Source organism: Scleropages formosus, chromosome 3 (assembly GCF_900964775.1).
Source record: "Scleropages formosus chromosome 3, fSclFor1.1, whole genome shotgun sequence".
Taxonomy (NCBI): domain Eukaryota; kingdom Metazoa; phylum Chordata; class Actinopteri; order Osteoglossiformes; family Osteoglossidae; genus Scleropages; species Scleropages formosus.
The window spans coordinates 29,971,476-29,995,782 of record NC_041808.1 but is presented as its reverse complement, the minus strand read 5'-3'; the positions used below and the strand labels follow the sequence as shown (position 1 = coordinate 29,995,782).

Here is a 24,307-nt window from a genome sequence, read left to right as displayed (position 1 = left end):
AAGAGAGCTTCGTTGTGAGCAAGGTTGACTTGGGATACAAAATGATTTCTGGTATCAGAAACCAACTTCCATCTCTACTCATCCTTTTTTTTTTTTTTTCCTCCCCCCACTCTTGCTATTTTGTGGAACTTTACATGACACTTATGTTTGTTTATTTAGCAGACACTTTTCTCCAAAGTGACTTACAATGAACTCTATGTAGTGTTATCAGCCCACACACCTTATTTACCAAGGTGACTTACACTGCTAGATACACTATTTACACTGGGTCACTCATCCATACATCAGTGGAACACACACACACACTCTCTCTGTCACTCGCACACTATGGGTGAGCCTGAACAGCATGTCTTTAGACTGTGGGAGGAAAACCAGAGCACATGTAAACCCCACACAGACTGAGCAGGGATCAAACCTACATCCTCTAGCACCACTGGGAAGGGAACTTTACTCCTTTCAATCAGCCATGCCTCCCTGTCTGGATTCTCCCTTCACCAGGTCCCTTAATAGTGATGCATTCCAGTCATCGGCCCATTTTAAACATCTACTAATGGCATCCAGCTGAAACAAGCCCAGTACCTGAGTAAATTGGTTAAATCGGGTAAGAGTAATGAGTTTATTCATGGCACCTTTTTTCTCAGTCTCTCTCCCTTTTCTGTGCATCTCCACTCTCTCTCCTGCTGCACTCGCGTCCTCCCTCTCTGTCTATCTCTGGCTATGTCTGTCTCTCTCTCTCTCTCTCTCTCTCTGTCTCTTTCCTTCCAGTTTCAGCTCCCCCTCTCAGTAAGTAGTGTGTGTTACTAACAGCCAGTTCCAGCGTGTCTCTCAGGCATGTCACCAGCAGCTCTGCTGGGCCCCTTGCAGCGCTGGAGCTCTTTGAAGCTCGGCAATGCTGAATTAGGCCGGCGCCTTGCCATTTCCACACAGACCCTCTTCCCTTCAGTTCATACACACACATGCACGCGCGCACACACACACAAACACAGGCAGCACAGCACCACTGGGAGGGGGAAATGCACAGCTGCACTAATAGACAGCATTTCAGACTGTATGCCCAGACACGTGTGCATCCCACATTTAGCAGCTGTGGGCTCTAAGTGCAAATTTCACCTCTCAAACCCAGACCAGCCTGGGAGTATTGTCATCTTCATCATAAGTCAGAAAAATATAGAAGTTCTACTTGAGGTGACACACAGTGATTATATTTTATAATGATTATAATGCATGTAAGTCATCTTCAAAAGCAGACTGTGAAATCCTGCAGTGTTATATAATCACCAAGGTGACTCCTTGTATTAATGTAACTGGTTAATTATTAGTGTGTATATTACAGTTAAGTAGTCGATTTCTTTTTTTTTTTTTTAACTTTACAAAGTGGGAACTGAGTGAGATAGAATGTGGAGTGGAGAGTAGCGAAGACTATGAATTTTTTTTGGACTAGTCAAGTAATGTCACTCAAAAAAAGTTTTAGAACCACTGCCCCAGGCTTGTAAGCTTGTATTGGGCAAACTCAATTTTAGCCTCCAGTGCTCCGATGCATATTTCATCGCGCTCATCATCACAGATTTGTACACTTTTAAATCTTTCCCCCAGTGACAATAATATTTTTAAATAACACAAAGTTTATGCCTTACCATGTACCCTTTCTGGTTATGTCTGCATCATCTGTATCTGTTAGAGTACTGTTTCTCTCGTGTAAGATCAGCTGAATAGAGAGCGTGGATGACAGTCATGCTCCCTTGTTGCAGTCTGCGACAACAGTAAGATGTTGGCTTGCCTGTCTTCCATTACAGACCATTACACGATATTTCTCGCATGCCAGAACCTCTTAAATGCTGCCTCTTTAATTATGGATTTTGATTTCAGTGTAGTAGGGTGGAGGGTTCAGTACCCAAACCACAGGTAAGATAATAGACTTTTGATTATGAATTATTAACATGGCAAAGTGAAGGGTTTAACCCTCCGTTCTGAAGTGCACTTCCTCCGGAGTGTTCTGACAGCTTGCTTTTTACTCGTGGGATTGGTCAAGTGCCGTTAGGGCACAACAGGTTTTGGCGCTGTCCCTCACCACTACAGGAGTTCTCTCGCTGCTGCCAAAGCCCAGTGCGTGCTTCGTTCTGCAAGTATTTTCCTTTTGGCATCCTTTCTCCGTGCCATTTTTGCCTTTTGTGGGTTCTCTCAAGACTGCGGACTTCCAATGGCAGAGCTGCTTCTCAGTCCTGCAAAATTGTGCAACCACTTCCCCTGTTCCCAGGAATGAATTCTGTATGATCTTATAAGGGGGGAAACAGTATGCGCCAGTTGCATATTCATGCATCTATTAAATATTACTGGAAAAACCTTTAATGCTGAAAAAGCACTCGGGGAGGAATGAAGGGAAGGAGTAACTTGAGATGCATTATGCAACTGTGGCTGCTGGCACTGGCTGTGTGGCATAGGATGCGTTGGGTCTCCCCGACACGGGTTTGCACCGCTTCATGGTTACACAATGGCTGTCGCTTCCATTTTGCCTTCGTGGGCGCTTGGGCCTGGAGACGTTTCGTTGTGATGTAATTGGATGTTTGATGGAGACTGACAGTGATGTGGGGCGGGACTGGGTGGAGTGGGTCAGGGTTGGGTGGAGCAAGTCGGATGCGAGTTTCTGCCCCTTCTTGGCAACGCAACTCTAGTGGATATTCAGACCCTTGAAACTTGATCTTTCTGAGCAGTTCCAACACCCTTGTGTGGGCAAACGCACACAGATATGCTCTCACTCATACATACACATGTGTTACATACATACAGTATGTGTTATCACCAGCACTCAAATTTACACATCTTGTATGTGCTCTTGTATCTTCTCAGAAACATGGGACTGGGGAGGTCTGCACACTCTTTTTCAGATATATGTGAACAAAATCCTGCACATTTACTAGACCTATAATAGTTTTTAAAAAGTGTCTTAGCTTTTTGGGGGCCTTGGGCAAGATGTTGTTCTGGGGATTCCTGAAGAATATCTGATGTGGCACATTGGAGAGGCACATGTAGCTGTCCGAATTAGTTGATCTGGTGTTAGCCTACAAGTTTATTTTCTTCTCTGTGTTACAGGAGATAAGGCTGGTATGGTTAGCTTCTGCACAATTTTCAGACTCTTGTTTTAGGCTGTCCAGTTGATATTGCTGGATTGTGTTGCTCTCATTCATTCTTTTCCGAAAGAGAAATGGAAATTATTTAGTATGCATTGGCGATTACAACGGGGAGGTGCTATATCTTGTATCCTCAAGTCCTCATTCTGACACTTCATGCACATCAACCAACGTTCACTATCCAATCAGAGCAGCATAACAGCACAGTGCGTGTATAGAGAGATGAGATGGGGGTGCAAATGCAGAAAGGCCGGGTTGCTGGGACTGTAGTGTGCGATGTAGGATTTCTTCTGGACCCTGTTGCTGGACTGCAGTTACATGTGTTACTATTCACTGCACATGGAAGAACAATTGGCCACTAGCATCTGGGTTTTGGCTGTAGATTTCAGCCAGGCAGACCAGTGCAGCTAAGCATTAAGCATTACGGGTTGCGCTTTTCCTTGCGGTGCTGAAGCCGAAGTCCCTCTGAGGGATACATATGCCCGATGCTGATCGGCGCATTCTGTGTGGCACTGACATCTGCTTGCAGGTCGTGCTCGCTGAGATTGCACGATTGGAAGGCGTGATTGATGTGCTGCATCTGCTTGACCTTCAACACTGAAACCTCCGCCCACTAGCGTACGCCTTATTTCCCTTCCTGCTCGGTATCTTGAGGCAAAAAACCTAATATTTATTTGGTGCTGGGCTGGTTTATTGTACCAGGAGGGCAAAGTGGATGGAGGTGGTCGTGGGAGCTCAGTTTCAACAAATCTATATGCAGGTTTCAACTTGATGGGACTAGCAGGCAAGCTGCTCGTGCCTGTAGGGAGACTGGCGAGGGAGACTGAAAGAGGGAACGAGAGAACGTAAAACAGAATTGTTAAGGCGTGCTGAGGAAAGGGTATTGCAGGAGTGAGAGGATAAAAACACAGAAGGATAAAAAAAATAGGAGGGTAGTGAAAAGGAGGATAGACTGAATGGGTGATACAGTGAGAGGAACAAATGTGCCAGTGTCCAGCTGCTCTCTTGTCACAGTGAATAACCATCATTCTTTTTTATGGTTTTTTTAATGCCCTGGTTAGATATTCTCTTTCTCTCTCTCTCTCTCTCTCTCTCTCTGTGTCTCTCTCCATCTTTTCCCATTTTCTCCTTGTGGCCATGACTTGGGGCACTCTCACACTGTCCAACTGGGAATCTCACCCTGTTCAAGCTGCTCCTCGTTCTCTTTCCCCACATGTGGATGTCCTGGAGTGCAAGTGTCTCCTTTCTATCTATATAGCTGGACCACTGCAGAAGACAGCCTTGTAGTGGAGCAGTGAAGGAGCTGGACTTGTGACCTTGAGGTGGCTATGGTCTGGAAGAATAATTGTAACGTGCATGATGGTTGCTCTAGGTAATCTGAGTTCAGAGCTCCTCATTGTGAGCGAGAGTGTTCCGCCATTGTCTTTGCAGTGGCGTTAATGCGATCAGCAGGGCTTCCACAGGGCTTTGGTGTTCTTTTGGGGAGAAACCTCCTTTCCACCCATTGTGTTGCTGTGACTAGAACTGAGCCCCTGGACTCTGTCACAGAGAAACGATCAAGGGCGCACCTGATTCCTTTACACCAGTTTAGGATTGAGGCTTCTTAGCCTGGGTGACTAAAACTTCCTGAGGCTTCTGTTCAGCTTCAGCTGTCAAATGCTGTTAATTTTTTTTCAATGTTAGGCTTGACGGGTAGAACGTGTGCATGTCAAGTCATAAGCAGTCACCCACTTTCTGATGTATGGTTATTCCATAACCTATAAACATTCATAAACTGGACCTATTTTTTTGCTTCCCATCAAAATATCTTGTCTGAAAATTGTTTTGGTAATATATGCAACCACATAAATGTTGCATTTAAAGCACTGTTTAAGGGTGTATTGCACTGACAATGAATGAGATGCTCTAAACATAAGTTTATTATTGATTAATATTTAGCCCCAAAGCATTAAAGTCATAAAACATGGCTTTAGTGAGCTTTACATATGTTGCAGAGCACTTTTTTAGTCAAAACTTTCACAAGACAATACTGTATTGCATGTCCATACCACATGCTCTGTAATGTTCAATCAAAAAAACAGTTCTGCATCTTTTTTGATTGTTCTGTGGATTGTTTTTTTGAGTAATTTGCTGTAAGTACAATAGATCATATGGGATAAGCAGAGTATTATGCTGCATCTCTTTAGGAGCCATTTGAAGGGGCCATTATTAAAGACATACAGTGAGGTGCTACTGCCTTAGCAGTGTGTGATCATATAGCTGCATAAATCTGTATCATTACACTTGCAGTGGTTCAAACATCAAGTAATTGTTGTTCATTTAGTTTGCAATTTAATGAGCAGTGCATCCCAGTTCTTTAACCAAGTCCCCCTCCATGGGATAACATGTCAGACCCATTAAATTTCAATGTAGGGCATTGAAAAGGGCATGCCCTTTTGAAGCCACACTGGAACTCTGTCGATCCATAACTGTTAAGCCACCCAACAGTGGAAATATTGTGTATATCACATAATTTAGGAAACATTATGGCTCTGTCAAACCGAATCTTTATGTCATGTGGAGGGGCCAGTGCAGTTCAACAAATGGCTGCTGGTGCAAGTCTTTCAATGCCCAACTAGGGTTGCCGGGTGTTCTAGTCAGTCCAGGTCCCTTGTACAACTGCAGGAATGAATATGGGTCAGCCCGTGCCATAGCCTGTAAACTCCCTCCGGGTGGGGATGGGGGTATAATGGAGTGTGTGTAGGATGAAACGTCGAACAGGGGGACTCTAGCTCAAGCCTTGCAAAAACAGCTGCAGGGGTCAAGAGAGGAGACAAGTGGTTCTCTAATCAAACACTTCCAATTCATTTGGACACACGCAAAACAAAGCACTGTGCTGTGCAACCCCCCCAGCTGGTGGGGCAGCTGATAATGTAGTGGTTGTATGCTGCTTTTACATCCGAAGGTGGGCGGTTCAAATGTGTCATACCGCTATAGTGTCCTTCAGCAAGGTAGATAGTGTAACATTATAAGTTGCTGTAGAGGAAAGCTTTGGCTAAACTAAACTACTATACTGCAAAAACACATCCTCTTAATGCAGCTGTGAATTGTTCATTACATTCACATTGACCAAGTGTTGCATCAACACACCTTTACCAGCAAGGAGCCTTAATCACTGGGTTGCAAATAACCTTAACTGTATGGATAAGTTAACAAGCAAATGCAAAATATTGCTTGTCACCACACCTGTCAAAGAAGCGGAAAGAGGCAGATTGTGGAGGTGTTCCCACTAAGTGCTTATGGACTAGTGACCTGACTCAGATACTTTTTAATTTTTCCAGTAATATGTTTAGCTGGATAAATGGGTACGTTACACTGGAGACAAATGTCTGAACAATGAAATGTAAAAAAACAAAAAAGTAGTAATAGATCTTGATGTAGTAGATTGTCTTTCTGTTGATGAAATGCACTTTTTGTATTGTTCTTGGAGATGTATGTCGCTTTGGAGGAAAGTGTCTGCTAAATAAATGTAAATGTAGACTGAAGTTATAAAATAGAAAGATGCAGGAGGCCAAAGGTTTGAGCTGTCCATGGTGCTGAATGCTGTAGTAGATTCAGATAGTCTGTGCTCTCTGGGTTGGAGGTCCTGTTAAATACACATTGCATGTGCTGTAGGGGCACCCTTGGGTGATCAGTCACATCACAGTACATTACCAGACTGTCTCTTAAAAGTGTGCACAACATACATGCAGTCACACACTCTATGTCCTACCTCAAGCTAGTTTGAACGTTCCTTGTGAATAAGAGCTCCTATTCAGGTGCAAATCCCACAGTTATGTGTGAAATGAAATTTTTTTTGCTCTTGCTGCATCTTCAGTTTGCTTCATGATCCCCACTTTCCAGTTTGCTTCATGATCCCCACTGGCCATAGCAAATATTGTTGAGGGATGCACATATTGAGTAGAGTCTTCTCCTGGTCAACCCTATGTTAGTCAGGTTGGAAACTGTATGTAACACATTCTTGATGATTATTCTAGCAGGTCCTAGAACCCCCTACTGTACTCTTTTCTAAATAGACCTTGTTATTTCAGTTAAGCTCATCTTCAGTGTCTCCTCTGTCCCTCCATTTTTCTCTTTTTAACCTTCTGTCCTTAACAGCTGACAGCAGTGGCAGTGTGCACAGTGACACCTGGTGCTGGGGGCACATTGATGGGTGAAGTTAGCCATATTAGCAAAGGCAGATTGGAAGCACTGCTGAGGGATAACTGGTGGAAGGTTGTGGAGAACATTGGGCAAACAAGCAGTCCATCTGCACAGCTTTGAATAATGACCACTTAAACGCAAATGGAAGTATAAGAAAAAGCAAATACAGTAAAGCAAGCTGGATTTAGCTAAGAGACAGCCACAAATACACAAGCTCACACTTCTGTGTGTGTGTATATGTGTACCAGGAGTGGGGGAAGATAATTGGTAGACAGTTGGTGGCTGCAGGACATTATCTGGACTGGAACACTAACAACTACATCTTAATTAAACATCGTCACCCTGGCATTTCTTTCATGTATCCTAGAGAGTGTTGTACAGCATGCAAGTGTGTCTGTGTAGTTTGCTCTCTTTTAGCACTTTACCATAGTTGAAGTGGAAAAAGTGTGTCTGGGAGCTCTGTAGGTGTGTGGTAGGCAGTTTTTTCTGTGTGTGTGGAAATCCAATAAAAATGGACCAACTGGGAAATATATTCTCTGCAGACTCAAGGGAATGACTGTGCTCAAGATAAGTTTCAAATTCAGGTCCACTCAAGGACAGCAGTGTCGAGTTCAAGTCCGAGTAAAGAGAATCTGAACTAAAAGGGCCATAAAATGCTTTTAAAATGGCTTTTGATAAAGCGCTAAAAGTCATCATTCTCCTTCTATTCCAAATTCAATGCAAGTGTAAAAAGGCTTTTTTTGCCAATTGATTTAAGACTTGTGTTTTGAATACAAATGCAATACTACATTATGGGTAAAGCTCAACAGGTATGGACAGACAGTGAGGGGTACAACTTACCGTTTGTGTTGCGTTGTCCCCTGGCAGAGATACCGTTAGTTCCCATAGAGTGGTTGCCCCCTATCCCATCCATGCAACCCATATCACCTCCAGGCTGTTTAAGGAGCTCAGTCAATGTCCTGGAAAGAGATAAAATCACAGGTCACCCTCCAGAATCATTTCTCTCTCTGAAAATCCTCTCTGCGGTTCAAAACGAAAAGGTATGTGCTGAGTGGCAAAAGTACTGCTACACATTTCAGCTTGCCAACAAGTCTTGTTTACATATTTACCTGCTCTTTTTACTATAAACTCACATTCTAGACCCACTGTACCGGTGGTTTTAGGGGCATCACTAGTCTGAAATGCATCATATTCATAACTCGGAGGAGCTGCAGTATGAGTGAATGAAACAAAGCTTGAACGTGTCTGTATGATGTAGACGGGACAACGATTTCTCCGCAAAGTACAGCAGCATATGCAGCACTTGCAGTATTGGCACATGAGATGTACAGTAGACTGCCTGACTACGCAATATGCAGAACATCAATATCGCTCTGTAATTGTGGTTTGGACTGTTACGTGCATGCAGGCTTGCTGGCTAGACATTAGCAAGGGTATCAATACTGTTCCAGGACAGGGGGAGGTTTCTCTTGTGTATTCTTTGAAACACCAAATGGACACTGTAACATGTCAAATGGTCACGGTAAAACAAGGGCAGTCAAAACGCATTCAGTGATGCAGTGGATATCCGTGGGTTTACACCAGTTATGTCATTCTGTTCATTCGAACAGTCCATCCCCCCCTTTATCCTACTACCCCTGAGGACAGACTAAGCATTCTTTGCAAAATTTGAGATGAGACCTGATGTGTCTTGGCTAGCGGTGCCAACGGAACGTGTCCCTACTGCTAAATATTATGGTGTTGGTTGTGGGGGTGTCTGGTTATTGGGGAGATGAGATTGGGAGAAAGCAACTCTCAGAACGATCACTCATACAGAGCCAGGGAACTTGGGCAGCACCATGCCGTATGGGTATAACTCCAGTGCTACCGTACTGGAAGAGGCATTGTCAAAGCCCTGCCCACACTGTTGATGTACTGCTCCCACGTTCATCTTCTCAGCTAACGCTCAAGCTGGTGTTGCCGTGTTGTGTGACAACTGTAGAGCCAAGGTGCAATACCTTGTTGCTTCTGTGATCGCTAACGTCACCACTGTAAACTTTCGTGCAGTTTAAGACCTAGACCTCATGGGTTAGATAAAAAGGCCCTGATTAATGAATAAAATATAACTGAGGAATATTATTCGCTCTCATCTGCTGTGATGCGTCAGCTAAAAGAACAAAGCGCTAGCCAAAAGGGAGGGGAGCCACAGTAAAACCAGGAAATCGTAGGCTGTGTTGGACGCACCTCTCCCGCGCTCCTGCTTTTGACCAAAAACGCTGACGCCTCCTGTCCCCAGAGCTTCCCAAAGTTACTCAACAGTTAAGAGCATGCTGATGGCGTAAGTGTGTGCACCACACACTGCTTTGGTGTGTGGATACGCTGTGTGCCCTCATCCTGCGAGTGTAAGCGCAAAAGTAGGGGAGCAGTTGTTAATTTTCTCAGGAGCAGTGGGTGGGCCACCAAGAGCTTTATGCACCAGTCTTCCCCATTATTACTTAGCGGAGGGCCTGAAACTTCAGCAGTACCCTCATTACCTTACATTCATTTCCCCCCTCGTGTCCATGTACACCATGTGATGTGTTCATTCCCCGTCTGCCCCCATCACCACAGCATCCCTAGCAGAACATGCTGCCGCTCATTCCGGAGAAAAACTATTAAAAATTAGTTGACTAACGCAAAAGAGAGCAAAGTTGTTCTACTTATCAATAATACATTTTATACAATTTGATTGCCCCTACAGCCCCCCCACCCTTGTGTACATCTTTTTTTCTTTTGTTTATGTTTTCTCTTTTGCCTTTTGGTGGCTGAGCTGAGAGTGCTGACAGTCCTTTCTTCTTGTCTCCTTGATCAATAATTCACACCACAACACAGCAGATAGTTCCTGTCCCAAACACCACCCCCACCCTGGGCCATGCTCCCAGACATGGATGATCTAATGCTTGAGCTGCTACATTGTGGCCCTCAAAGATTTTGCTGCCCCTATCTCCAACTCTTGCTTCCCAGTACAGTTACATCTCACATGATACCACAGAGTGGGCCACGGTGGGGTTTTCTGTCTGTAGTCACTGGTTGAGTCCACATAACAAGTCTTTGCAGCGACATCTCCCCTGTAATGCAGAATTTGCTTTAGAAAAAAAAGAAACGGACTTTAGCTCAGGATGTGTATCGATGCAATTTGCACATATAGCTAAACATTCACCATTCAAGAGGGAAGCAGTCAGTTCCCAAACTGCTGCACCACCCTCACCCATCCCAGTCCACCAGTGTCTGATCCTTCTCTCCCATACAAGCCATGGGTGGGTAAGCACTGAGGTCTGCATCACAGTGTGTGTTTTAAAAGTACAGGATTGCCTCCAAAAAACAAGCATCCCACTGGGGAAGATTCTCACGTGCCAGTCTTGCAGTGGTCGCTCAAAGCCACTAGTAGGTTCTTCAGGTTTTGTGTGAACCCTGAACTCGGGTAGAATAGCAACAGATTTTCCTCTGGGATCCAGACCCATGACCCATCAGTTCGTAATCTATTCTGTGGCATTTGTTAGAAGTGCACAGCAGTGCCCATTGGTCTAAGGATCAATTAGAGCTCTACCTTGGCTGATTGATCTTTTCCAATCGTATAATGTGCATCCCATAAATGTAAATCCCATCTGCTAAACATTGCATTTTCTTAGCCTGGGAAGTAATTTTGCTTCAGCATATCTGTTGCATTTATTTGATTCTATGAGCTGCCATCACTACAGGTTTCTTGCTGTGTTCCATGTGTAGTCATGAGTGACAACAAGCTGTGTACACAGTCAAAGAGGGCCTACAATCATAGTGTAGCATTTTCTATTTCCATCACATAAGTTTCAGTTGCTGGCACTGCATCTTTGGTCCTTCATCCTATTCCGTATCACATTGACCTATAGGGGTCTTGGATAGCTGTGTTGGCAACCTCATGCAACTCTGTAATTGCTGTGAATGAAGTGAATGATCAGGCCTACCATGTGAGACATCTGAAATATCTCATTAGTTACATTTATTCATTTAGCTGAGACTTTTCTCCAAAGTGACTTACAGTGTTGAGGTTACAATTATTTACCCCTTTATACAGCTGGGTAATTTTTTTACTGGAGCAATTTAGGGTAAGTAGGGTACTAGGTTAGGCTCAAGGGTACTACAGCCAGAGGTGAGGCTCAAACCTGCAACCTTTGGGTTCAAAGGCACTAGTTCAACCACTACGCTACCAGCTGTCATCCCTGCTGAGTTCCCGACCTACAACTCACTATGCAATTGTCACTAATCCACTGACAGAATGTCAGTGTCCAGTGTCAGAATGCTCAGTGCACTTTTCCTGGAAGACCAAATCCAGGCCACCCTTGTACAGTCACAGTAAGCCTTGTCCAAGTAAGGCAAGCGGGCAGCTAAGTGGTTAAAATCTTGTAGCCTGAAGGTTGCCAGTTTAAACTCCTATATGATCCCTACTGCTGGACCTTGAACCAACTATCCAAACCCAACTGCTGCAGCTTATGTTTTTAGGTATACAAGTTGGTAAGAGGTGGTTTAAGGTAGTTCTTCCCTCCGGTGCTTTACTTTTTTCCCCAGACAAAACTATGACACTTGTTCATTTTTTTTCTATGTAGTCAAGTTCTATTCTTTTCGGAACTTCTTTCTCTGGGCTAATAATCCTCTGCAGTGACTTTTCAGATCATCAGACCTCTAGACTAGTCTCTGGCTCCTTCATCCAACTGAGACATGACCATGAATGTCACCTCATTGTTGCATGAAACCTTAGATTAGGTTTAATTCTGACCTCTTCCTCAGCTGTGATGCTGAAGAATCCCTGTGCCTCATCAGCACACATTGTCTCACAGTAGAAAAGTTCTCTAACTTTTTAATGTTTCTGTCCATTTTTGACTCTTCCTTGAAGATTTGGATGAAGAAACAAGATCCTTGGTTCATTTTATTAAGAAGTGCATAAAATATTTCATGCTTTTTCCCGCTTTTCCTCACCTTCACTCCTTTTGCTCTCATCTCAGTGTCTGAAATCCCCCCATGTTGCCTCTTCAGCTACATTAATTCACTACCACACTCCTTGCAGATAACCCCCACTCACTTTTTCTCCTCTTCCTCTCAATCAGCCAGCGGGTCACCCTGTCGTCTCCCGCCGTTGCCTATATTCCTCCTCTTATCAGCCCCTCTCCCTCGCCTATCCCATTGGCTTTAGCAACGGTTGCCAGCTCTGCAGTATTGAGGAACTGCTGTTCTATTTGATTCAAATTAACTTATTGGCATAACAATAATATGCGTGCGTTGACAGATTGCTCATGTGAGATGGCCCCGGAATGGGGTAGAGTGCAAAAAAAAAGCTGTTTGCAAGAGAACAATGGACTCAGTTGCAATGACTGTCCTCTTCCCCTTTGTATCGATGTGTTCTGTGTTATGTGTTGTGTGTTATGTCTCTCTCCCACTCTCCCCTGCCTCTCTCTGTGTGTTACGTGCACTGTTAGCCGCGCTCAGCTTCACATGTCAGCTTGTATTAGGGCTTTGGACCTAGGACATGACAAACTGCCCTCTGATTCATGAGCGCACCAAATCTTCATACGCACATGCATGTAGAGCTGGAGAGAGACTAGCTCTCGAACACATGGCCATTTGCAGATCTGCACGCACAGAATGTCACTCAGTCAAGGACCTGGACACAAACACATGTAGCTGATCAGACATCCACGCACAGATATTGTGGCCACACATGTCAGCACATTGCTGTATATTGACCAGACAGAACCTGCATACTCAGATGAAACATGGGCAAACTCAGGTATGTAAATGCACATATATTAAAAAAAAACAAATCATTCTCATTATCGCGTACAACAGCACCGACTGAATTAAGCGTGTTGTTCTTCCGCAGCAGTCTGATCAACACGGCGTCCCATTTTTTTTTTTTTTTTTTTTTTCTCTCTCCATCGGAGGTTTTCGTCCTGGTTCTCTGCCGATACCACATGCACTCATTAACAAGATTCATGATTGCTTTTGCCGTGAACGGAGTTATCTCAAACTCAGTCAATTTCCATTTGTGCATCAGCATTGCCGGCAGCCATTTATCTAAATGAATATGAGCAGCGCGCTCATTTTTCTGCTGCTTGATAATGAAATATAAACGTGCCACTTCAGGAGCTTGAGGTGGTTTTTCACACACCTGTTCAGAGAACTTGACTGAAAACTCGAGAAATTGCAAAGAAGTGGAGAGGTGGTGGTGGCGGTGCTACAGTTTAACACGTGGGATTCTTCACACTTAGAGCAGGGGAATGTGGAGGTACCTTGTACTGTGCATTTGTATTGTGCCGCTGGCCCGTGGGCCTACACAGTGTAGATGTATCGGCCTGAAGTGTATGGGTTAGAGTACACCATAGGTAATTTTATAACATTCATTAATATTTTTTTTCAAAAGCAGTGGAATTCAAAGTACAACATTAGCTGTATTTTAACAAGCGCTTGACACAGATTACATTTAATTTACTCAGCTTTGACTTGGCAGCTGTGATTTCTGATGGGATGTGTACAGACAAACGGAAAAAAGACTTCCCCAAGTTTTATTTGCCTGCTGATCCGCTGACATGCATACATTGAACTCTGATTTTTTTTTTTTTTTTTTTCCTCTTTGTGTCGCATCTGCAGCTGCATCTTTCCTACACTTTGAAACAAACAGGATAAGTCATATTGCAGCGCCAGCAGCCAGAGAGGCTGGACACAGGTAGTTCCCGTTCCTTGTGTGTAGGAGAGTCTCAGCCATTGAATCACATCTCCATGTACAGTTCGTATCTTCCTCCCGATCTCTCTAGGTGCAGTTCCAGTTCATTAAGACCCCCTAAACTCTCCTTCGGGTCCAGGTTACTGAGGCCCCTTGTCTCTCCTTCTCTGGACCAAGATCACTAAGCCCCATGGTTTCTGCCCCTATGGACCCAGTTTATCCTAAACCCCCAGTCTCTAATGCCTGTGGGCCCAATTCACATGAAACCCCCCAGTATCTTTTCTTCTGGGCCAGAGGGACATTAAGACTTTCCTGCCACCAAATTCCACATTATGTAACACAGCATTTCTGCAGTGCCTGTACTCGGGTATAAAACAACAGGGGGAAGGCGGGCCACATTTGTGTTGTAACGACCCGCGTTACAGAGAGTTTGGGCGGAAAATGGGTCTAGTGTAAGTAGTTGAATTGTGGGAGACATGATTTAAGTGTCCAGCCACTAGGGCGATTTACGAGGAATGTAGTGGGGTGACTGTGTTGGGCAGTGGCAAAGGGAGAGAACCTGAGAGGCGCTAAGTACGCTGGGAAAGCTGTCCTGAGGTCCAGGTCCTTGGAGAGAAGGAGGTCCTCAGGCCGAGAGCATTATTTCCCTCCGTGCCGGTGTTCCAGTAAATGTTGGTAATGAACGCTGCCTGTGCATCCTTCTTTGCCCCATTCGAACCCGGAGCGCTGTATGTCACAGCATACATATTTTTTCCTTTTGTTCTCCCAATATGGGATACAGTGATGCTCCACTCTTCCTGAATTAGATTTTCTGCTTACTGTCGACCCAAAGCCACTTACATGGCTTATTGTCTCTTTCTATGTATTTAATTAAATCACATCGTGTAACGTACCAGTGCAGCAGTAGAACAGAGAAAAAGGGTAAATTTTACGTTAGGCCTTGTCCTTAACTATTACAGAAGCTGCTGCAACAAACTGAGTATAAATTCTTTGGTTTGAGATGCGTGTATTCAATGGCCATGTGATTGGCTTGTGTAGGAAGTGGTGTTTCTAGAGCTCACTATGTATAACCCTAACCCTTGGTTACATGTCCCCACAGCACTGCCCTTACAACACCCCTCTCACTGACTCTGTTGTAGTAGTAGTAGTAGTAGTAGTAAAACACTGAAGTCCTTTAATTCGTGCAACCATGAGCGTTTTTTTTTTTTTTTTCTTTCCCCTCCCTTCCTTTCTTCTCACCCCCCAAGTTAACACCAGGGCTCTCCAGTGGTTGGTTCACATTAGCTCTGCAAGATGACCTAGGGATGTGACCAAAGGGCGAGTGTTCAAGCGTCTGTTTTCTGGAATTAGTCTGACTCAGAACATGAGACTCATTATTATGGTTTTGCTCATTCGTACAGGTAGGAATTGTAGCATTATCCTTCGCTAATAGCTTCCTCGAGAGGTTTCGGCCCTTTTCCTTCACTTGATTTTCCCTGTTTCAAGTTATAGTGCCAAATCCTTAACAACAGTGCTAACCAGTTGTGTTACAAGCAGGTGCTTTTTCTATATTTCTATATTAATATTTAAAACAATGTTACATTTACAGAGCAGGCCAACTTTTATCAGTGTTGCATTTCAACACCAGTCTGACTCCTGTGAAAGTAAACGTCACTTTTATATTCCATACTGACTGATGTCAGAGTAAACTTTGCATTTAATCATGAGGCCCAGCGATGGCTCTTACTACTTCCTAACTGGCTGGTCACATCGCACTGAACAACATTTGGAGAGGGTGCTTGCTTGATGAGGTGGAAAATTCTAGAGTGATTTGCTGCTACCCCCTCCTGCCCCCTTGCTCCCCAAGCCCACCCTGAAACGCTGTCAACACGGGTCGTGGTTTAGAAATCCCCCACCCGTTGCGCTGGATCGTGTTAAACTAGATCTGTCACTTTCGCTGCTCGCTGTTTACCAGCCTTTGGCTTCGAAGGCCCCTCAGACACACTCTGTGTTTGAGCAGCATTACAGAGCCAAGTTAAAGACGCGAGAGCACTGAAGGGGAGTAGGGAGTGTGTTTCTGTGGGGGGATTTAAGGGGTGGGACACAGAGGCACCCGTGTTAGCTTGGCCCATTACCCCTTTGGCTGGCATCTCCAAGTTTGCAGGCACTGAAATACATTTCGCTCATTTTTCCCCCCTCCCTGAGACTTGATTTATGCAGTTTGATTGGATGAACAGTGCAGTAGAGGAGATTGCTGAAATTAGCCTGCCCCAGTGAGTAGCATGAGGGGATGGGCACTGGGGGATGTGGGGGGCAGTTTAGCAAGAAAGGCTGTAAGCGCAGTAACGAGTACGTGTGCGCTAAGAGTGAATCCCCTGTCACCTTGGCCCTGGTGAGGCGTCTGTCCTGGACCATTAAGCGACCCAATGGAGTGAGAACCACCATCCACCCAGATGGCATGATCCCAGATTTCCCCTGCGGTCCTGGCTGCGTGAAACGGCTGGACCGTGCTGACTCCAGAAGCACTTGGTGCCACCTCCTAGTTTGCTTGTGGAAACCCCACGGAGCAAGAGTCACGCACCTCTTCTGAGCTGTCCCTCCTCACTAACATCTTCCCCCGCGCAATCCAACAGGGCTGCACCATATTCCATTTAAAAAGCTGCAGGTAGGAGTTGATCAGAACAATTTGTGAGAGCATGAGACACAAAAATGAGTTAATCTTGCCATTTCCGTACTCTAATTTGAAACATAAAGCCCTCTTTAGCTTTGTGATTATTTTCCGTTTTGATTCTATTTCTGTTTATCACCATGAAACATAAGCAGTAAATTTTGTTTTACTTTGTAACGCTCTTATGCTGAACTACTGCATGTGTTCTAGTCCCACCATCTAAACAGTGCAAAGCTTCTGCATCCTGAAAAATGGTGAGATTGTGTCCACTCTGAATGGTCTGTTCTCTGTGCGATATTGTTTTTCCGAACCCTGCGGTACTGTGCAGATGATGCGTTACGTTTCCTGAAAGTGCAGTTTGAAGGCAGCGTTGCGTTGTATGCGGCATTGCGCTTTGTCAGTGGGGCTGCAGCTCAAGTTCCACTTTCATGCCCAGGCGTGGTAGATAGGACCACCGGGAAAAATCAGAGCGATGGAAGCGGCGGGTGGAGCAAAGGAGATGACCGTTGAGCACAGTCTGAGAGCTTTTGTCTCAGCTGGCCGCACCCAGAAGAGTGGAAGGGGCGAGAGTTGAGTTAGGGTTGGGATGCATTCCAAAAGAGCGCTGGATGGTGCAGAGAAGTGCATCAGTGTGCTCTCTTTTATTTCAACAGATGGGTATAGTTGTGATGATAGGGAAGGGGATGGTGCGGGGTGAGAGAGCTGCAAAGAGATGGCATGCAGGAAAAAAGAGAACTAGGTGTCTCTAGGGATGGGGGAGTGACGTCACTGGTTGAAGAAGCAGAGTGTGTGTTGGGCCAGTGCCCTGGGATTTTCTTCTGTGACCTGTTAGCTGAGAAGGACTGTGGAAAGAAGCAGACTGACCACTGTCTACATGGACTGCACATCTGCTCTGTGCTGCTTCTCCAAAACTGCGACAGAAACATCCACAAGCCACAAGTAAATCCTAAATAAAACAAAAGCACTTCATATTGATGGGGGGCGCTTCATATTCCCATGTCATTTTAATTTTATGTAATTGCCTATTTCTGAGTTGTTCTTCCATAAGGTCATTCATGCTGTTTCTATTTCCTAATTTATACCTTTAGAAAGAACACTCATGGATTGTCACCAGATTGGCTCTGGACTGCCATGGCCCTAATTAAATTAGAGGTTTTTAAAAATGGACAAATGGAACAAAGTGTGTAATATATTCTGTACAGGAGAATTACCACCGCGACCCTAATAGACAAGCAGGATGGAAGGTGGATATTTTCCTGATTTTACATGGGTTAAAGTCTTACCCAGACATACACCCATACAAGTTATGAACATTCAACTTCATGAGGAGTTTCCTTCAATATCCCAACTTCTGCTTACAAGACATTTGCATTAACAAGGACTATATTTGGTTTTTACATGTTTTCTCTCTGCTGAGTGGTGAGAGACATTTTCGTGTACTCGTTTAGCAGATGCTTTTTCGCCAAAGGGAAATACAGCAGTAACTGTAGTACGTAGAATTAAGTTGACATCTTTATCCAAGGTCTTACAATATGAGATACGCCGCACTAAACTCCTTGCAATTATTCACCCATCTCTGCTGCAGAACTATGTAACACTCTCACACACACACACACACACACACACACACACACAATGGGCATTTCTAAATCACAAGTTCACCTAAAACACAGGCCTTTGGACTGTGGGTGGAAACTGGATAACCAGGAGGAAATGCATGGAAGCACAGGAAGACCCTGCAAACTGCACTCTCACTAAGCAGGGTTCAAACCAACATCCAGCCGCACAGTCCGGAGGTTGTAAGACACCAGTGCTCTCGGAGCTAGAGATGAGCGACACCATCTTGTCTGTTCTTAACCTCCGTTAAAGGTTGGATTATTATATGAACACTTTGTAGCAAATGTACTGTTTGTGTGTTTTCTTTGTGAGTGTTTGAGTGTACGCTATAGCTAGAGTCACAGGTTCACCTGAAACATGTCTTTGGGATGCAGGAGGAAATGAGGAAACCTGGAGGAAATCCACGCTTTAAGTGTACGGCACGTAACGGCTACGAAAGAGCTGAACGAACGTAAATGGACTTCCATACGGTGCTATAGTGTGATTAACGAAGGAAAATTGCCTTGTTATGTTGTGTTACGATAACTACTGCAAACTGTTGCAGTAACTTTTTTTTTTTAATGGGATTTGGTCAAATCTAATATAATTTGTTGTCAATTTTGGGGCTCAAGAACATAAAAATTTTTACTGTTCAAACCAGCGGTATTTATGCGTTTGACTCGTGAGAATTCACATTACAAAAGGTTTTTTGGGAATGTAATACCCTCATAAGATGGGATTTGGTCAAATCTAATATAATGTGTTGTCAGTTTTCGGGCTCAAGAACACAATTTTTATTGTTCAAACCAGTGGTATTGAACCAGTGGTATTTCTGTTGAGTCTGTAAGTAAACATTATGCTTATTTCACTGAACACAAGTTGCACTAGTAAAAATCTAGCAATATAGATGGTTTTGACTGCAACAGTCAGCAAACTGCAACAGGGCCCCGGATCCAACAGCATGTTTAAAACGTTTTCACATATTGTAGGAGAACGAACACAAAACAGTATCTGTGCCCGACATCCTTCATACGGCGACATAAAACCTCTATAATTCAGTGTAACATCCATTTGGTAACTGTACTAGCCTTTTTTTATTATAGATAGATAGATATTGTTCAGTATGTTTTTTTTAAATTTGTCTTCATCTATTGAATACATTGACTTACTGTTCATGAAATAGGGTAACGGCATGAAATTGATTTAAATAACTCTCTTGTGTCAATACTGATGTATATTTTAGAGTAAAATAATTTATCCTGAACGAGCTCTTTGTGTCTTTAAAGTGCAAAGAAGTCATGTATAAATCTCCAGGTTTAAATGGAGCCTGAGACAGACTACATTTTACAGTCGTTTGCATTTTTCTCTGCTGCACCTAAGCTTTGTACAATCAACCGAATGAAGCTGTTTTGACATTAATCAAACCTGACATTTGAAAGGAAATATTGCATATTTAATATTGACTTTTGTTTTTGTTTCATTCCCCACAGTTTGTCTGATATATGCAGGACACAGACAGTATATTCGCTCATTGCCTTAACGTTACGGCTTTTCGTTTTCTCATCTCCCATCATTGTTTTTGCGAAATGTTCCCTTACTGACTTACATTCCTGGTTTAGTTTTTCTTTGGTTCCAAAGAGTCCAAAAGTTCTCAGCACACTCTACTGCTTCTTGACTCGTCCTACAAAGGGTTTTTTTTTCAAGCAGCCCAAGACCAGATTCTGGTTTGCACAGGAACGACATACTGTTCAGATCTGACCTTGAGAAGTGGAAGATCCGATGACGGACATGCAGGGCTGTGCTCAGACACATTAACTGTGACAGTATGGTGCTGTCAGACGCAAGGCCTGTGACAATGGAAGTGCTTTCCCTCCTGGCAAACAGATAGGGTGTATGCTGCTCGTGAAGGGTGGGGAAGAGTCGGAGATGGGTTGGGGGTGGGGTTGTGCAGCGTCGTAGCAGAGTGTGGTGTTGCCGCATGTATGTGACTAGCATGTGAACAACGCAAAGCTCCACCAACCGGAACTCCTGTGAAACAAAGAACCTGATGTTAGTATCAGGTACTGATGCACGCAGAAGGATGTTGTTGTTGTTGTTGTTGTTAATAGGGGTTCTCCACTGATCATTCTCTTTCAGTGCGTAAAAACCAAAGATCTGCAAAGGAATGTTGAACTAGAAGGAAATCAAGACGGACAGTTACACAGGTTGCAGTGGAGAAATCAATGTTATGTATACCTGTATGTACCTGAGCGCAATCAGAAGGGAACTTCTAATTACTAATGTTTATTGAGCTGATAGAAGGGGATACGGTGGCGCAGAGGGTTTGGACGGGTCTTACTCTGTGGTGGGTCTGGGGTTCCAGTCCTGCTGGGGGTGCCTTGTGGCGGCCTGGCACCCTGTCCAGGGTGTGTCCCCTCCCCCTCCAGCCTTGTGCCCTGTGTTGCTGGGTTAGGCTTGGGACAAGCGGTTGTAGACATTGTGTGTGTGTGTGTGTGTGTGTGTGTGTGTGTGTGTTGAGCTGATCTTTTTCTCCAAAGAAGCTTACAATAATTTATACAGCAGTGTAATTTCTACTGAAACAATTCACTTTAAGTACGTTGCTCAAGGGTACAAAAACAGAAGGCAGGATTCAAACCCAGGTCCTTTGAGAGCAAGGTGGTGGTTCTAAGCACTATGCTGCTTTGTTTTCCACAGAGCTGTGCTCAAATTGCTACTGCTGCCTGGAAAGAAATGTTAGGCACTGGAGGCACATGGTTTGATTTCACTGGTCACCTTTCGCAACGTTTCCATTGAGTGCTCGTGTTCTTTGTCACCTTGGTTGTGCCTTGATAGAATAATAGGATAATGAAATTCTGAGTTACTGCAAACAAGATGACATCATGAGTTTTAATCCTTCTGAAAATCTGGTCAAAAAAACCAGTGATGTGTTCCTTAAATATGCCCTTAATGGATGGCTGCTCAAAGCACTTAGGTTAGTATTTCTGTCTGAGGTCATTTCCCATAATTTTAAGACCAAAAGTCTTATTGGGATAAAACAACTTATGAGTATTTATTGGAATATGTGGGTTTGCGTATAGTACAAGAATGTCTTCACCTCTCCGCTCTGTTGTCAGTGCCATAGCAATGTCTCTGTGTCGCGTTGTGAAGACACTTACTAACAGCCACCAAATTATGTGAAGGTAACTTCGGTACTAACAGTCACACTAGAATGACGCTAAGAGAACTAAAGAGTAAAGCACCGTGAAGCAGAACTGGTGTTTGGAGAAGAGTGCACTTCTACAGACAGCCTAGTTGCCTAGACGCCAGTCCGTCGCAAGGCACCCCAAGCAAGACTTGAACCCCAGACCTACCAGAGAGCCGGACCTGGCCAAGCCCGCTGTGCCACCATGCCACCGCACCCCCTACTAGAGTAGACAGCCCTGAACCAAGTGGATAGACTGAGGTGCACCATAGTAAACTGGAAAATGATGATGGATTGTGTTTCCCACCATTTGCTTCTTTTTTCATGTCCGAATCTGGTGTGTGGAGCGTATGCAGGAGCAGCAGCTTAAGACACAAAGCTCTTTTTGTTCCCTCTCTGATCATTTGTCTCCTGAACTTGTGGGTTGCTTCTCCTGCTTCCTGTAAGGTGCTGCCCACAAAATTTTCATCCCGTCTCAGTTCCGTGATAAAATTACGGCCAGTCTCCCCTCGTACCCTTTCTAAAGGTCTTGCTCTGCCTCACCTCCCGGTTTTTCTACTTGCACCACAGCTCCTCTCTCCATAATGCCTCTCTTTTCTCGCTCTGAAGTGGAATTAGTCACACTAGATGGAGTGATCCCACCCCAGTCCATAATCCTCACAAAATTCCCTTCTGCCAGAGGCCACATTTTCAGAAGGACCCACCCCCGTTTCCCATCTCATTTGCCTCAGGAGCTCACACTTCGCTCCCGTACTGCTCCAGTGTGCTCCAAAGCCAAATTCCACCATGCTCTCACTCCATCCTTCCCGTACCGCTTCTCAACTCTTGCACTGAACTTGTTCACTCTCACCTGGAGTTGGTCATGTCAGTCTGGCCCTGCTGGCTCTTCTCCAGGCCTAGCTTGGTAAAGATGCCGACCAGCACCATGATAGCCACCACCCCGCAGATGATGTAAACAATCATGTGGGTTCGGTCACGATCGGGTTCCTCCTGCACCTCAGTGACGGGCGCGGCTGGCCGGCCAGTGTTGGCCCACACTGGTGTGTCATAGTTGGAACAGGCTGTCTGGTCCAGTCGGTGTTGCTTGAACTGGCAACAAAAACGGTAGAAGCAGGAGCCACAGCAGAATAGGTAGATGCCCACATTGCAGTTAAAGGGAGGATCCCACTGGCCCATCACATCGTAATAACCCCAGCAACGACTGCCCATGGATGGCATTGCCTGATCTTCTGCATCATTGCCTGGCGTTGCCAGTGTCACCTCTGGTGCGCCCGAGGGCATTGCGGTCTGATTAGACACCTTCGAGTCTTGCTCGGACTGTTTGCTGTTCTGGGCCAATGAAGCAGGACCCAGAAGTAGGGTGAGGATAAGGTGGATTAGGATGGTATGGACAAACATCTTGAGCTAATCTCTGAAGGTATCCTTTGGACAGGGGCCAGAAAGGGTATGAAGACTGGGGTCCAAAATAAGCCTGGAATGAGAGATCTAGTCGGTCAGCCTGCAGTAGGGCAGAAACAAAACAAAGAAGAAGCCAATGGGTTTTTTTTTTTTTTTTTTTTTTTTTTTAAACATTAAAACTAATTACAGTTCAATAGATCTCCGATGGAAGATCAATTCAACCTTGTCAACCATTTGGAAAAAGATATTTGATTTCTAAATATTTACATGGAAACAGTTCAATATACAAAAATTAATTATCATGTGGCGAACAACAAAAGATCATGCCAGAGAAATCGATGCTGAATCTGAACATATTCCCCACAAAGCACTAAAGTGGTGCAGTCGTTAATTGCTCGAGGGTTTCCAAAATCGCATTCATGTGTCGGAACAAACCGTTTTGAATCCAGTAGAGTCTTCCAGGGTGCAGGCTGTCACCTGGGAACAAGTCCCTCAGCTCTTGTATCCCACTGGAGATGAAAATCTCTGTAATTAACCAACACTGTCAGATCCTGAGGGCTGGTACTCATTCTTGGCCTGTATTCATTGTGGAAGGGGAAGGACATTGAGCCTTTGTCAGTTGCTTGCAACACATTGCCCCTGAGAACAAGGAAAATCCAGAGCGTTAATGTTGGAAAGGGCACTCCAGCGCCAGAAACCTTTTCAAAACTTATTTTTCCTCCTTACTTGAAAGTCTTTCTTTGGATTTTCAAAAATTTACCTTTCCTAATATTGTTGCCAATGTGTTTTTTTTTTTTTTTTCTTCTCCCCTTTTCTTTTTGCCTATGAACTGCCAAACCTTGATTCTTGTTGTCTGCAAATCCCTTCAGAGCTCCCCAGATCCTTGAGAGCAGAAGTACCCCTTGCCTCCTGCGTCCAAGGACTGAGAAGTGGACTTTGTAACATCCATGTGAATTGCTTATGGAGGGTGTTCCAGTGCAGTTCCCTATGTTAACTTATCCCTTGCGTTCTCTCTTTCTCAGTCCCTAGACTCTTTTGTTTGGGTTTACATTATGTCTGTGCCGGTGCCATGGTTGTTACGCTTTGGGTGTGTGCACACAGGGTGCTCGAGGGCTCACGCGATCACAGCCGTCAAGGACAGGAAGGTGGCACCACCAGATATCCTTCTCAGTCTGTCATAGTCCACCGCCTTCCTTGTCTCAGCTGAGAAGAGGGTGCAGAAGCTATAGTGCTGAAGCCGTGGTTCATCCCTTTTGCCTGTCCTTGTCAGAATTTTTCTTTTTTTTTTTTTCCCTGTGGAGTACTGCTGGACTTGTGTTTGAGTTTTGTTTTTCTTTCTCTGTCAAATTTTTTTTATGTCCTGTAATTTTTACCACTTCTCTGAAATTGTTTTATTCTTTTTTTTGCCTAGTATCCCCAAACTTTTGTCAAACCTTCATTAAAAAAAGATAAAGTCCATTTTTTCATTT

At 44.4% G+C, this 24,307-nt stretch overlaps 1 protein-coding gene across 1 annotated transcript in view; it reads right to left on the bottom strand.

Annotated features, from left to right (window-relative positions):
- The window catches only part of LOC108926112 (protein shisa-8-like), a 29,013-nt gene extending 5,603 nt beyond the window's left edge, over positions 1-23,410 (bottom strand). The window contains exons 1-3 of the mRNA XM_018738594.1: positions 23,274-23,410; positions 22,291-22,938; positions 8,148-8,266 (exon numbers count right to left, since the gene is read on the bottom strand). Coding sequence (XP_018594110.1) covers positions 8,148-8,266; positions 22,291-22,838 — 667 coding nt within the window. The 5' untranslated portion in view covers positions 22,839-22,938; positions 23,274-23,410. The remainder of the gene's footprint in view (positions 1-8,147; positions 8,267-22,290; positions 22,939-23,273) is intronic.
- Positions 23,411-24,307: the final 897 nt, after the last annotated feature.